Source organism: Pipistrellus kuhlii, unplaced genomic scaffold, assembly GCF_014108245.1.
Source record: "Pipistrellus kuhlii isolate mPipKuh1 unplaced genomic scaffold, mPipKuh1.p scaffold_m20_p_4, whole genome shotgun sequence".
NCBI lineage: Eukaryota > Metazoa > Chordata > Mammalia > Chiroptera > Vespertilionidae > Pipistrellus > Pipistrellus kuhlii.
Genome location: NW_023425540.1, coordinates 30,657,427 through 30,673,343, shown reverse-complemented (window position 1 = coordinate 30,673,343; position 15,917 = coordinate 30,657,427). Strand labels below are relative to the sequence as shown.

Below are 15,917 nucleotides of genomic sequence, written 5' to 3'. Positions count from 1 at the left end.
TACTATCTGCCTGGTGAGCTGCAGGTCACCCCTCTTGTTCTGGTCTCAAAGGGCAGGCCAGCAGCCTGGCAGGACCAGCCAGATGTCAGTTTTCCAATGCCATCCTTATATTTCCCATCCCCACGTCCCCAAAGCCCCACGATCACTGTGACCTTGGACTTGCAGTTCTCCCAGTGTGTGTGCTATTTCCCTTCGCCTGGGCTGCACTTCACTCTGACTCTGGTTCTGCCTAGAGTCACATCTAAGGACATGCCCACAGCTTCCTATTGGTGCCCTGGAGACAGGAGACAGTGAGCCAGAGCCCAAGAGGCGTCCGTTTCCAAAAGGCATTTGCTTAGCAATCCAAACTGAAGTGTGATCCTAAGATTGCTAAAGAATGCTCTAGAAGGTTGCCGCCTTTGGTGAGCATTTTCTGTGTCTCTGACCCACTGTTTCACCTCCCCTTTCTTGCCCTCCCGCCTTCAGTCCCCTCCTCCCAAGGCTCCCCGCCACTGTTCTATCGGACTTGGAAAACGGGGGCCCAGAGTACTGCTCAGAGCAGAAGGAGGATGCTGGGCTCCATGGAGCCTGAGAGCATACTCAGTCATTTAAAAAGCTTGTTATTTTTGAGGCCCCAAGCTTAAGAAATGGATTCAGAGAGAAAATGAAAAAAAATAACAAGACATATAGCAGAAGTGCAGCCGCCACTAACAAAGGCTGTCAGCTGAAACCAATTTGGACAGCTCAGCTCCGTCTCGGCTCATGAACTCTACTTTACCTCAGAAAAACCCTTCTGCAAAGCGCACACACACACACACACACACACACACACACACTCACACATACAGGCACATGCATGTCCATACATACAGAAGGCAGGCTGGGTCTCAGAGCTCCTCAGCAGAAAAGAAGCAAAGGAAGCTGCTTCCTTCTACTGCAGTGATCATCTCTGTGGTTCTGACCTCGGAGGTTTAACATCTTGTGAAGAAGTTGTGGGTGGAACTAGCTGCCCAGCAATCCTGGGCCTGAGAAATTAATTGATTTTTTGGAGATTCTTTGGGTCCCTGACCCTCAGGAGAGAAGTGGAAAATTCCAGAAGCAGCTCCTGGTGCCCATGTTTACACTAGCCACTTGTCCTGGAAACACTTCATGTCTTCACTCCTTTATGTTTCCAAGCCTAGAAATGGAGGATTTGAAACCCTAAAATATTTAGTGTTCAAACCCATAGCTTACATGAGAGTGCATGAGTCTGAACCTCCTAAAAGTAAAAATTGGCCTGCTCCCTGGGAAGATCGGAGGTCTTCGTTCTGGCTGGCCTCTGTCATCTGGCCATGGAAGGCCACAAAGGCAAGTCTACCAGTTGTAAGATCCCAGCCCAAGTCCCAACTTCTCCTCAAGAACCTTTGGAGAAACAACCCAGGCCTCTCAAGTCTGAGTCCCTGCACCTCCCCTACTTGCCCTGAGGCACAGTGTGCTCACCAGTGGCTGACCTTGCACCTCCTTGGAGATCCAAGAGCCAGTGTACCCAGTGGTCAGAGTGAGACCATACCAGATTACAACTCTTCACATCCATAAGAGACACACTCAAGGGGCAGACTCAATGAGCACCCAAGACCCACTGAAGCAAGTCCTGCCCCATAAGGGTATCTCCTGTGCAACAGATCTTCCAGTGTACACACTGCTGGTCATCACAGCCAGTTGGCCTAGAGGTCAATTCCTCCCATGATACCAATAACAATCAAGGGTTAACTACAATAAGAATGAAAAAAAAAGCCCACAAAGGGGTGCACCAAGAGTGTCCACTCAGGTAACTGGGGAGGCTGAGCCACTGGGCCCTATAGGACACCAATCACACAAGGCCACTCTATCAACTCAAGGAGACTTAGCAGCTATCCAGTACATAGAAACAAATACAGGGAAGCAGCCAAATGCAGAGGCAAAGAAACAGGTCACAAATGAAAGAAATGGATGAAAGCAAAATACTGGATATAGAGTTCAAAACCATGGTTATAAGATTACTCAAGAATCTTCTAGAAACCTGAGAAATTTAGTGAGACACTCAAGGATATGAAAAAGAATCAATAAAAAATTAAGCATACACTGACTGAAATAAAGAATAATATGCAGAGATTCAACAGCAGACTAGAGAATCCCAAGAATCAAGTCAAAGATTTGAAATATGAAGACGCAAGAAACACCCAACCAGAAAAACAAAAAGAAAAAAGAAAAAATATGAAGAAAGTGTAAGAAGCCTCTGGGACAACTTCAAGTGTACCAACATCTGAATTATAGGGGTGCCAGAAGAAGAGAGAGAGCAAGATATTGAAAACCTACTTGAAGAAATAATGACAGAAAACTTCCCCTACCTGGCGAAAGAAATACAAGTCCAGGAAGTGCAGAGAACCCCAAACAAGAGGAATCTAAAGAGGACCACACCAAGACACATCATAATTAAAATGCCAAGAGCAAAAGACAAAGAGAGAATATTAAAAGCAGTAAGAGACAAACAGTTAGTTACCTACACGGGAGCACTGTCAGCTGATTTCTCAACAGAAACTATGCAGGCCAGAAGGGAGTGGCAAGAAATATTCAAAGTGATAAATAGCAAGAACCTATAAGAACCTGCACTTGGTCAGTCTTATACCAAGATTACTCTATCCAGCAAAGCTATCATTCAGAATTGAAGGTCAGATAAAGAGCTTCACAAATAAGAAAAAGCTAAAGGAGTTCACCACCGCCAAACCAGTATTATATGAAATGAAGGGTATTCCCTAAGAAGAGGAAGAAAAAGGTAAAGATAAAAATTATGAACAACAAAGTGACAACAAGTAATATCTATCAACAAGTGAATCTAAAAATCAAGTGAATAAAAAATCTGATGAACAGAATAAACTGGTGAATATAATAGAATCAGGGGCATAGAAAGGGAGTGGACTGACAATCCCCAGGGCAGGGTGTAGAGGGTGCAGGAAGAGATTGGACAAAAATCGGTACACCTATGGATGAGGACAGTGTGTGTGTGAGTGGGGGGAGGGGTGGTAAGGGCAAGGGATGGCGTGGGAACCAGGTGGAGGGGAACTATTGGGGGGGGGGGGGGGGCTGGACTGTAATAATCTGAATAAAGATTTATTTTTAAAAATAACGATGATGGCCAAAACCGGTTTGGCTCAGTGGTAGAGCATCAGTCTGCGGACTGAAAGGTCCTGGGTTTGATTCCAGTCAGGGGCATGTACGTTGGTTGCGGGCACATCCCCGGTAGGGGGTGTGCAAGAGGCAGCTGGTCGATGTTTCTCTCTCGACCTTTCTAGCTCTCTCTCTCCCTTCCTCTCTGTAAAAAAATCAATAAAATATATATTTTTTAAAATAATAATAATGGTTTGAAGTCCTATAATCCTTGAATCAGAGAAATTATTTTTTATCTGTATCTTTGAGATGGGTTGTAATATAAGAGGCCTTTTAGAGGTAAAAAATTCATCCAATTTTCAATTTATAAAACTAGCAAGTATTCTAAGGAAATTGTTGATAGTCAAGTCCTAGGTCATGCATGAGAGGAGCACAGCCTAGCACCACAGCATTCAGGCCCTGACCAGACCCTGCTACTTACACTTGGTGAGACCTGGGGCTACTACTTGCTTCCTCTTTGAGCTTTGGGGTTCCGAGTCTGTTAAAAGAGTAGGAAGGGGGAAAAGTAGTCCCTTTCCAAAATCTTTCCAAACTCTAAACTACCATTGTCTGTGTACATTTTATTCTTATTCCTTTGCATATTTTTATTGACAGAGTTTGAGTTGGGCTTTCATCCTTTTTTAAGCTAATAAATGTCTCACTGATCAATCCCTCTACCTGCCAAACAGGCCAGGCAGCCTGGGGCTGGAGGAAGGGCCCACGGACAGCTGCAGTCTGTTCGTTGCACAAAGATGCCCAGACCGGAAGACAAGGGAGCCTCAACTCCAAACTGAGCTCCTCTTGTCAAGCTGCGCACCCACAAGCTTGCACCACCCAGAGGCAGCACCTTTTCCTAACTCCCACAAAGGCACCAGAGGTTGTGCTAGCCCTATTCCCACCTCACTGGGTTTAACAGTTCCTTTGGGAGGTTGCCAGACTTTCTTGGTTCAGAGGACACAGTTAAAGAATATACTCTGCATTATTGTTATCACTTTATTAATATATTATCACTGTTCTTAAAAATGAGTGGAGGCCGAAACCGGTTTGGCTCAGTGAATAGAGCGTCGGCCTACAGACTGAAAGGTCCCAGGTTCGATTCTGATCAAGGGCATGTACCTTGGTTGCGGGCACATTCCCAATAGGGGGTATGCAAGAGGCAGCTGATGGATGTTTCTCTCATTGATGTTTCTAACTCTCCCTCTCCCTTCCTCTCTTATATAAAAATTATATATATAATTTTTTTTTTAAATGAGTGAAGAGCTTTCACGCACAAGAATCTTGGGAGCAAAATAAATAAATAAATAAATAAATAAATAAATAAATAAATAAATAAATAAAAATAAAAAAAAATAAATTTAAAAAAAAAGAATCTAGGGAGCTCTCAAACATACTGGCTATATGATTTCAAAATTCTACTTGGTCTTATATCACCATACTCCAAACCTGACAACAGTCTAATTTGCTAGTTTGTTTAATTTGGCTTAAATGGTTAGTTTTGTGATTTGTTCTATAATCTTATTATTCTGATTAGGGTGCATATCAGTTCAGCCTCAGCTCAGGTTTCTGAAATTTGCTTACTCCCACACCATGCAATTAGTAGGAGCCTGAAGAACAACAAAGATAAAGGCAGGCAAGATCCAGCTCCCATGGTACTGTAAATAAGACCTCTCCTTTGCACATGGGCAACTTCTAGGTTGGATGTGCCCACCTCAATCTGCTCCTGAGTCACCTGGATTCCAGGCCATAAGCAGACCAGACCCACTGGGTCCAAGCTACTGTCTGAGTGAATTCCCTGAATCTCTAAGAAAATGAATTCTTATGATCTTGCAAGGAATCAGTCCTTGTAGACACTCCACTGTAGGTTGTTACTGGCACTTGGGAAGAGTCTGATCTAGAGTCCTGCCAAATCTTGTCCTTCCTCCTTTCTTAAGATCCAAAGATGGATTTACTATAAAGTTTAAGATGTAAATATACAAATAAATGTCTCAGAAATAAGTAAAATTAGTCAAGACTGGCAAGGTTTTAAGATTTCCATTTTATTAAAAATATAGCAACACAATAGCAGCATCATTTGATAAACCTTTTCTAGTATCATTTAGTAGTCCTACTCACATAAACACACACCACTTATACAGCACCTTCCTGCTTACATTTTAAACTCTTCCCTTGATAATTCATAGTATTGTATAAAGAACACTATGTATTAACCCAATTAAGATTATGAGAGTACTACTTAACCATTAAACTGAACTACCTATACAATTACAGTAGACCAAAATGTGAATCTCCTGTGGAAATCAGGGAATTCTGTAGATTGTTCCCCAACATTTTTCTGCCTACCCGTAACCTTAAGTTGATAGAACTAAATCTCAACTGTAAGTCTTTCAGAGTGATTTTCATGAATTTGAACTTAATATACAGGGTATTCCACCTCCCAAAAGTGTACCGTATTTTCCGGCGTATAAGACTTTTGAAACGAAAAAAGGTCAACCAAAAATCGGGGGCAAAAGACCAAAATTGCACAAAAATTACCTGCAGATCTTGACGGCAAAGTAAGTCTTTTCTTTGAAGTGGGGGGTAGTCTTATACAGCGAATATAGGCCTAAACCTATGTTTTAACTGTAAAATTAGGGGGTTGTCTTATACGCCGGAAAATACAGCACAATTTCAATAATTATTAATTCCAATGGGTAAAATCTGAAAAGAGACATTGAGCTATCAGCTGTTAGGTTGTGTATACATTTTGGGGGGATGCCCTGTAGTTAAGAAAATATCTGTCTAGCAAATAAATGTTAATCAAGAATGGAGGGAACTATTCGTTTCAGTCCTGGAAAATATTTACTGTAAAATATGTGAAGCTTCCCAAAAGGTGGCAATTTTCAAAATGAAAATGTTAGCTAGATACAAGTAAATTTAACAATCAGGCAACAGGCTACAAACCTGCTTTTAAAAATAATATATTAAGAAATATTATATTAGATATAAACTAATAAGTTAATTTCAACAACCATAAAATTACCCGAAAGTGAAATGGGGAAAAAATCTATTATTTATTAAATCCAACTTAACAGAATATGGAACAAAAGTCATTAATAGCTTTAGCTTTTATTTTTAAAATAATGTATCAGTCTTTAGGCAGAATTATCAATAAAAATGTTCTAAGAGAAACAAATTAACCCACAAACCCAAGATTAAGTAGGGAAGTCCATTATATTTTAAAGTATTATTTTATTACATTTACACTGGACTCTTGCTTCCAGAAGTACAATTTAGCCCTTTTAAGGGCATTAACTTTTGAAATCTGAAAATAAACAATTCAATTTAAATAAATATTGCATTAGTAAATAAACATAAGAAGGTACTAGGTATATTAAGCAGCAAAGATTAAACAAAAATTAAACATGTAAGAAACATACTTTGTTGAAATGGCTCTATTTCAAGGCCCAGTTAAATTCAGATACTATTTTATAGTGAAAATATAAAAAATGACTAATTGAAATGTTGTTATTCAATGGATCCCTCCAAAAGGACTCATTCTAATTGCTATAACAACTACTAAAGATTTAAATAAAATCATATTTCCAATAAATTTTTAAACTTTTAAAAGCCTACTACTATATATATGTACTGAATACATATATAACCATGATATGTGTGTGTGTGTGTGTGTGTGTATCCCTTAAATTTGAACATTATCTTCAGTTAAAAAAATTTGGGGTTTTTTTAGTTTTAAATAAAAATAGCGACATATATAAGAATGAATGGGGTCATGAAAATGACTAATATCATAAGATATTCTTGACAAAATATTAATTCTAAATGTAATTTTGAATATGCCAAAATTTAAGCCTCTGACACTGCTAAAGATCAACATAGCATGCATTTTACCTCTTGATAAAGTAATTCTAAACAGAAAATCACAAGCTGGCTAGTGTTTGCAATTACATGTTAGATTAGATGAAAAATAACTAAGGAGATGGTTGCAGAAGGAGTTATACTTGTTTTCTCACATGAAACTGGCTGCCTTATGAAGAGCCATCTTATATTATTACCATTTCAGTGTGCAGTGCTGGACAGAAAGAACAAAAGGGCCAACAGAATTTGTCCAGAATGAAGAAGAGCAATTACAATTTAAAGAACAGAGTGTATGTACTCTCCATATGATCAAACCAAAAAAGATATTTACAGGAGTTTTCAAGTATATAATGGCTGTCATCTTGGCCTTACCTCAAGTTTTTCTGACAACATCTACCTGGGATGAATAAGAATAATCTTAAAGGAAAAAACAAATTCCTTAAAAAAATAATAAACAAATGGAAACATTTCAGCTGTCATGTGTGAACAAGAATTCCCACCACCGTTCGTGCATGGGCGCGCGCGCGCTCTCTCTCTCTCTCTCTCTCTCTCTCTCTCTCTCTCACACACACACACACACACACACACACACACACACACACTCTCTCTCTCTCTCTCTCTCTCTCTCTCTCTCACACACACACACACACACACACACATCTATAGATCTAGAACACTTTCCTTATATAAGCTCTAATTTAAGAAAATTATTTCACTTTCTCCAGATCTTGTGTTCCTACTTATGACTAACTTTTACAAATCAGTCTTACATTATTGTAAAGCTGAATAAATATAGGCAAGAAAAATAAGTAGCAGGACCCAAATTAAACATGCTAATTATAACATTACAAACATTTAGTAGAGTCCAGAATACAAGAACACACTCAAACTTTAAATGATTGTTTTATAGACACCACACCAAACATGCATCCTTCATGTCAAAACAATTTTTATGGAAACTAAAAAAATAAAACTAAGATGTTGTTTTGAAATGCATAACAAATACTTTCCTCTAAAATACTTAGCTTTATTAAGAAATTGTACTAAAAATAACAGTCAAACATTTGCTCTATTCTACTTACATATCATAAATAAGACAGCTGTTGATGCAAGACTTACGTACTCCTTCACGATCTTTCCATAGTCACCATACAAGCATTCTTATATTAGAATAAGCTGTTTACCAGCCAACCGTATGTGGTTGAAGGATTAAAATGACCATCTATACTTTACATAGTAAAGCATTTTCAAAAAATTTAATGTACACAGTGACAAAAAGGGGAAAAAATACCACAGTAATTCTGGACACATGAAGAGGAATTAAGCAGCTTCATAATCAAACTAGGCTTCATTATTTGCAATAAGGACAATTCTTTCCATTCCCCACCCAATACTTAAGTTTCAATAGTATTAACCTTAAAAGAAAACTCAAGTTGAAACCAAATAACTGATGTGCTACCCAGCTTTGAAATATATAAGTAACTCTTCCCGTGAGGTAAGGCAACTGAGTAATTTGATTGTATTAGATTGTATTAAAATAATTATACTTAATTTTTCAATAATATGATAATTAAAAAGTATATCTTTTTTGGAAATATAACAATGAAAAGAGTTCTGAAACTATGAGTTATGTTTTAGGGTGGTGGGGAAATATTAGCAATGTTGTCATTTTACTGCTTGCATACTTTCTACAAAAAGTGAACCTAAGAATGATGGATGACCTATATTTTAAATCAAGTAAATAAATCCTTAAACATAAAACAACCTCATGTATTCTCCTTCAACTTCAATTTCTGCACATCATTTATGAGAAGATGATTGAGAGGTAATAATTAAGGCCATCCCATGTAGACAACTAAAGGATTTGCTTTAAGTAAATTAAGAACATGCTTCATTTTCAATGATCACAGTATACAACTGATGGTCCCAAAACTGCACTGTTGTTTTAAGCTCTAAAGTCATTCTTGAAAAAGAGGACTTCCCTCTCATATTAGGTGAACTAAGTAAGAAGCTCTTTTGACATATCACTTGAACACTTCTCTATGGGAGTGAATGGAATATCCATCTAAATTCCATATGAGCTGAGAATGTCTAGTACATATAAAATTCTAGAAAACAGTATACCACATTGTAGAAGGCACTAAAGCTTCAGCTTGTGCTCCCATAGCCCATTTTAAAAACCCAAGTTTTCTTTTTATAACGACACCTTTGCCATCTACTGCTAACAATACACACAATATTATTCATAATAAGCTTGGAAGTGACAAGAAAGTTAAAAAAGAAGTGCTTACTTTGTGGGAAAACCCAATGATTCTAAACACTGAATACTAATACATTAATTATTAGTATTCAACACAGTTGTTCATCCTTTTGAAAGAGAACAGTAGTAGCATGCATTGTCAGTTGTTTTTTAATCCACTTATTTAAGGAATTTGAATCTGTAAAAGTATTGTAAAGAAAAGCTTTTGTCCTATCCAGTGAGAAAAAGAAACACAATAGTGAGAATTTAACACAAGCACTATAAATCCTGTGGAGTTAAGTGTTAAAACTTCTTACATATTCTGCACTTACAAGGGTGGGTATGTATTTGCACCGATTTCAAGCACATCATCAATATGTATTTATGAAATTAAAAAAAAAAGTAAAACAATACAAAATTCAGTAACTAACACTTTTTAAAAGAGCCTCCAATGTTTATCTCCAGTCTTTGTGAAGAGTACAAATTTGGATCTTTGATGTCCCATTTATTTATAATGGTTCTTGGCAAACACTAACAAACCACAGGACAAGTGTGTCAGCCACCATGGAAATGCACAGGTTTTAGAAGATGAGTTTGGGTATTATCAGTTATCTTCATGATGTCCATGCTTTCTTTTCTTACTCACTAACAAGATGGCCACAAAGCCACCTAACAACTAGAAAAGTTGTTAGCTTATCTCTTTATGCTCAAATGGATTCTTCATTATTTAACATCTTGTTAAGAGTAATTAAAAGCTTTGGATTTCATTCCGGCACGCATTCAGAGGTGCACTGGTCAGTCTTATACAGCTTCTGTTTTGGTAGAAAGGTTTTCTTCATTTGGCTGACAATTCCCATTTTGCTGTACTTGGTTTTCCTCAGTCCTTGGTGCGTCCTTGTCATCTGCTTCTTTGCTCACACCTGATTCTGGTTCTTTATTGTGCTCCTTCTCCTACAATGAATATTGAGAGATACATTTAATATTTTTCTCAAGAGTTGCCTGTTACTATATCTGCTTACGGCTAAAATATGTAATTTTATATATTGTGAATTAATAAAACTGGGTTATTTTCTCCCATTACCATTTCATATAAATAGGTTATGCAAACATGTATCCATGTCTTTTGCACTTCTCATAAAAGATGGGCAATCCATGGAAATTAAATTCGAAAAAAAACAGATCAACAGAAATCCTAAAGAAGTGTTCAATAAGTGTTGTTCACTGACTTCAAAGAGTGTGACAAAACTGTTGAAAGAGTAAAATAGTTCCCAAAGACACTGGGATAGATTTGTAATCTGGAAACCAAAGAAGCAAAAGTAAGGGAATACAGAAAACTGTTCAAGAACATCCATGTTTTGCCCTCAACTTAAAGAAGATTTAAATGAGAACATGAGGAATAATGCTTGGCACATAGTAAGTGCTCAAGAAATGCATGTTATTAACAATGATAAACTTCTATCAGTATGAGAGTAAATAAAACTGTATGATAAAAGCTCCAGAACTCATGATACAAATTATATCAATATAGCATAATTGATTAAGTTCTTAAAATATTCATCCCAAAAAGTTACTTGGTAGAGTTTGGTGCAATTAAGAACAATCTCAATTATTATTGAAAGTCGAAACACGGAATGTCCATTGCTTACTTTAAGTGAAGTATTGTTCTTCTCCAATTTTTCTTTCCCATCTTTGTCATTAGAATTCTTTCTTGTAGAGGTTGAACGCTCTCTCTCTCTTCTTTCACTAATATGGTCCCTTTCTTTTTCTCTCTTTTTATCTTTCTTGTTTCTGCTATAAGAATATTGGTAATATGTCAGTTAACGTCTAAGAAATGAAAGACCAGCTCTTTTGTTGACGAAATGTTCTTAACACTAAAGCATTGTAAATAAGCATATCAGTAACCTAATTTGATCAAATAACATGAGACCTACTCTAACCCGCACTCCAATTAACATTTTTTAATTTAACTTTTTATTTTTTTAAGAATAGGTTTTGCCGAAACCGGTTTGGCTCAGCAGTAGAGCATCCGTCTGCGGACTGCAAGGTCCCAGGTTTGATTCCGGCCAAGGGCATGTACATTGGTTGTGGGCACATCCCCGGTAGGGGGTGTGCAAGAGGCAGCTGGTCGATGTTTCTCTCTCATCGATGTTTCTAGCTCTCTCTCTCTCTCTCTCCCTTCCTCTCTGTAAGAAAATCAATAAAATATATTTTTAAAAAAAAGAAAAAAAGAATAGGTTTTACTGATTTTTAGAGTGAGAGAAAGGAAGAAGAGTGGAACATCGATAAAAGAGCGCAACATTGATCAGCTGACTCCTGCATGTCCCTGACTAGGAATTGAAACAACCTTTCAAGTGCATACGATAATGCCCAACCAACTGAGTAGCACCAACCAGGTGTTCACATAAAACACAATTTAGTATTGTCAATTTATTAGTTCTAAAACATTTGAAAGTTTATTTAGCTACTATAATTAGGGTAAAATGAAACCAAATATATATATATATACCCACATACTAGAGGCCTGGTGCACAAAATCCATACATGGAGGAGGGGTGTCCCTCAGCCCAGCCTACACCCTCTCCAATCTGGGACCCCTTAAAGAATGTCCAACTGTCGGTTTACCAGGATCAGCCCTAAACCAGCAGTTGGACATCCTCTCACAATCCAGGACTGCTGGCTCCTATCCGCTCACCTGCCTGCCCAATTGCCCCTAACCACTTTGCCTGCCGGCCTGCTCACCCCCAACTATGCCCGTCAGTCTGATCACCCCCAAATGCTCCCTGTGTCAGTGTGCTTGGCCCCCAACGTCACCCCCTGCTTGCCTGCTTGCTCCCAACTGCCCCCCTGATGGCCTGCTCACTCCAAACTGCCCCCCACCTACTGTCCTGATCACCTCCAATTGTCCCCCACTGATGGCCTGCTCACCCCCAACTAGCCCCCCTGCTAGTCTGCTTACCCCCAATGGCCCCGCCCCCCACCAGCCTGATCACTCATAACTGCCATCCCATCCTGGTCTGATCACTCACAACTGCCCTCCCTTCTTGGCCTCTACCTTGGCACCGCCACCATGGCATTGTCCAAAAGGACGTCCAGGTTTTCCAGTCTAATTAGTATATTACCCTTTTATTAGTATAGAAAGAGGCCTGGTGCACAGGTGGGGGCCGGCTGGTTTGCCCTGAAGGGTGTCCCGGATCAAGGGGGTTTCCTTGGGGTGTGGGGCAGCCAGGGAGAGGGGCCTGTGGTGGTTTGCAGGGGATAAGTAATTGTACTCCTTCTTTGTAAATATATCTTTTTGTCTAATCTGAATTAAAAACTGAGAAAAGTCTTGACTTTTATAAGCAAAGCTTTTTTTTCCCCATAAAAATATGGCTACCTCTATAATATCCTATGTCTTTCCTTATTCTCACCTAAAAACAATAGCCCACAAGCAAATAAACAAAATGCCCCTGCTGGGAACATGCTCCATACAATCTGGCAAAGCTTTTTATTAATTTATCTTTCCTAAACCTAGAAAACCAACTAAAAAACTATGACTTACCAATAAAGGAATGAAAAAAATAAACAAAAATCAAACCCAACCTCCAATTAGACAATGTAATAAAAGAAAAGACCTTATTAACAAAACAATAAAAGTAAAATATGTGTAAGAATTTAGAAAATACACAAAATCTGTATGAAACAAACAATAAAAACACACTAAAGATGACCTGAATAAGCAGAAAGATATACTATGTTCCTAATAGAAAGATTCATCTTATTAAAGTCTTATGTATTAATAAAGCTAGTTATAAATTTTCTCTAATAAATGTAACATAACAGTAATACAAATCATCAATAGATTTTATTTCTAAAAACTAGACAACTGACTCATGTTCAAAGGGAAAAATAGAAGTGCAAGCATGGTCAGGAAAGCTCAAAAAAAGAGCAATGGGGAGTGTGGGGAAGAACAGGCTTTATTAGCTATTAAGAAATACTATGTAATCTGAATAATTAAAACCATATAAAAATCAGTCAAACCAATCCAACAGCACAGAACAGTGATTTTCAACAGTATGCCACAAGAATTTTTAACACATGCAATACCTGACTATTAAGTCAGGGGCACCAACCTTTTCCCCTTAGATTGTCAAATTAAAAAATGACAACCAACACAACACAATAGTCATCCTATATGACTGAAACAAAACCATACTATTTTTTTTTTCTTATCAGCAAAAATTGTATTTTTTAGTGTGGGGCAGAATTTTAGTAATTAGTTTATGTGTGCCATGAGATGAAAAAAGATAAAAATCGCTGGCCTAGAAGGCACAGAAATAAACACAAATAGAAAAATTTAGTACATAACAAAAGCAATCTTTCAAACTAGTATTAGAAACATTTGAGTTTTTGATGAATGGTATTAGGACAACAGTGAAGCATTTGGAAAAAATAAAATAAAATCGGATGGTACATTTGGATAAACACCTAATGGATCAAAGATATAAATGTAAAAATAAAACCATAAAAGTAGGAAGAAACAATGGGGGAATTCTATCATAACCTTGGAATAGGAAAAGACCTTTCTAAATTTATGACAAAATCTAAAAGTTAAATAGAAAAAATTAAGTTAAATAAAAATAAAAAACATTTGTATTTAAAAGCTGGGATTTAAATATGACAAAGTAAAAAAACAGTTACTGATTAATTATTAAAAACTATCCTGCTTAACATATTAGCAAAATTATATACTCTAAATTACCTCATTAGTAAGGGTGGTCAATCTAGAAACATTAATTTAGAAGGGTAAGTTTTTAAACTAGGAAAGATACTTGAAATCAAATCACTAAAGAATAGTTTCACCAATACAGAAAAAGCTTCTGAAAATATTAAAAAACAGACTCCATAAGAAAACTAGCAAAATATATAGACAATTCACAGGAAATGGCCTTCAAATATAGAGATGATCACTATTATTTTTAAGAGAAATACAACTAAAATTACTATGATGGTATAATTACTCATCAATTAAGTGGGCAAAAAGCCACAACCTTGAGTACAGAACCTGTTATAGCTGTAGGAAACAAGCATCCTCATGCACAGCTAAAGTACAGGGTGTTGTCAATCTGTATGAAAGGCAATATGGAAAACTCTTAAAATTACAAACACAATCCTCTGAGCCAACATAACCATTTCTGGAAAGTTTTCCTACATACTTATACATTACAAAATGAACTAAGTCCAAAGCGATTCGTTACAATATTGTATAATTTAGAACAGAAAATGTAAGAAAGCCCATTCTACCACAGGCTAGTTAAATAAACTAAGGTACTATCATACAAAAGAAGTCCATGCAGTTGAAAAAATGAATAAAGCAGCACTCTGACAAATATGAAAAGATCTGTTTGTGAAGTGAAAAAAGCAAGTGCACAACAGTGTATATTTTGTACTGTCTTTTATTAGAAGGATGAAAATAACTACGTATCCTCACCTTGTATGTGTATATGAAACTGAAAGGTTATACTAAAAATGAATAGTCATTACTTATGAGAACAGAGTATGTGGGCACAAGGGTGAAAATTAAGACCTATGACTGTTTAACTTTTTATATGGTTTTGATTTCTGAACCATGCAAATGTATTACATATAACTCATTCAAAAATATAAAGTTTTAAAAATAGGCTGAAAATAAAATTGTCCCCCCTGATTCCTCCTTAATATGGGCACATACTTTCAACCTACCTCCTAGGGGATGGAGACCTAGAAGATTTCCTTTTCATGGTTTTTGATGTTCTTGGGGATCTAGAAGAACTCCTGCTCCGCCTCCTTCGCCTTTCCCTGAAAGTCAAAGACATGCCATTTATAACAGCAACTTAAATAAAGTGCAATTCGTATCAGTAGACGAGTAGATAAAAAAGGTTTGGTACATTTATACCATGCAATACTATGCAGCAAGTAAAGAATCTCTTACCCTTTGATACAGCATAGAGGAATCTAGAGTATCATGCTAAGTGAAATAAGCTAGTCAGAGCAAGACAAGTATCACATGACCTCCCCATATGTGGAATCTAATTAACAAAACAAATTGACGAATGGAGTGAATCCAGAGACATGGAAGCATGGAACATAGTGTAGAATCTCAGAGAGAAGGCCAGGAAGGCTAGGTGGGTGGAGATAATCAACCAAAGCAGTTGTATGCATATATGCATAGCCCATGGACACAGACAATAGAATGGTGAAGACCTGGAGTGGGGCAAGCTGAGAGGATTAATGAGAGTTGGGGAGGGAGAGAAAGGGATATATGTAATACTTTCAACAATGAAGATTTTTTAAATCCTATATAATAAAAAGGCTAATATGTAAATTGGCCTAACTTAGAACGACCGGTCACTATGATGTGACCACAAAGGGGCAGATGCTCAACACAGGAGCTGTCCCCTGTTGTCAGCACACTCCCACAGGGGGAGCACCACTCATCTAGAAGCCGAGCTTGTGGCTACCGAATGCAGCCACGGTGGTGGGAGCCTCTCCTGCCTTTATGACAGAGCTAAGGACACGGTCTAAGCCATCAGTTGGACATCCCCTGAGGGCTCCTAGACCGCGAGAGGGTGCAGACCAGACTGAGAAATCCCCTCCCCACCAGTGCATGAATTTTGTGCCCCAGGCCTCTAGTAAATAAAGGGCAATTCAAATAAACAAAACCAGA

The 15,917-nt window shown here is 37.6% G+C and overlaps 1 protein-coding gene across 5 annotated transcripts in view; it reads right to left on the bottom strand.

The window, feature by feature from the left end:
* Window positions 1–8,002: 8,002 nt before the first annotated feature.
* Window positions 8,003–15,917, bottom strand: part of SREK1 (splicing regulatory glutamic acid and lysine rich protein 1) — a 44,512-nt gene continuing 36,597 nt past the window's right edge. For 3 of the 5 annotated variants that reach the window (XM_036409108.2, XM_036409112.2, XM_036409113.2), the window contains 3 exons: window positions 14,954–15,049; window positions 10,882–11,026; window positions 8,003–10,186 (listed from right to left, as the gene is read on the bottom strand). In XM_036409108.2, the coding sequence (XP_036265001.1) occupies window positions 10,037–10,186; window positions 10,882–11,026; window positions 14,954–15,049 (391 nt within the window). In that variant the 3' untranslated portion in view covers window positions 8,003–10,036. The remainder of the gene's footprint in view (window positions 10,187–10,881; window positions 11,027–14,953; window positions 15,050–15,917) is intronic. The other 2 variants (XM_036409110.2, XM_036409111.2) reach the window with 2 other exon arrangements.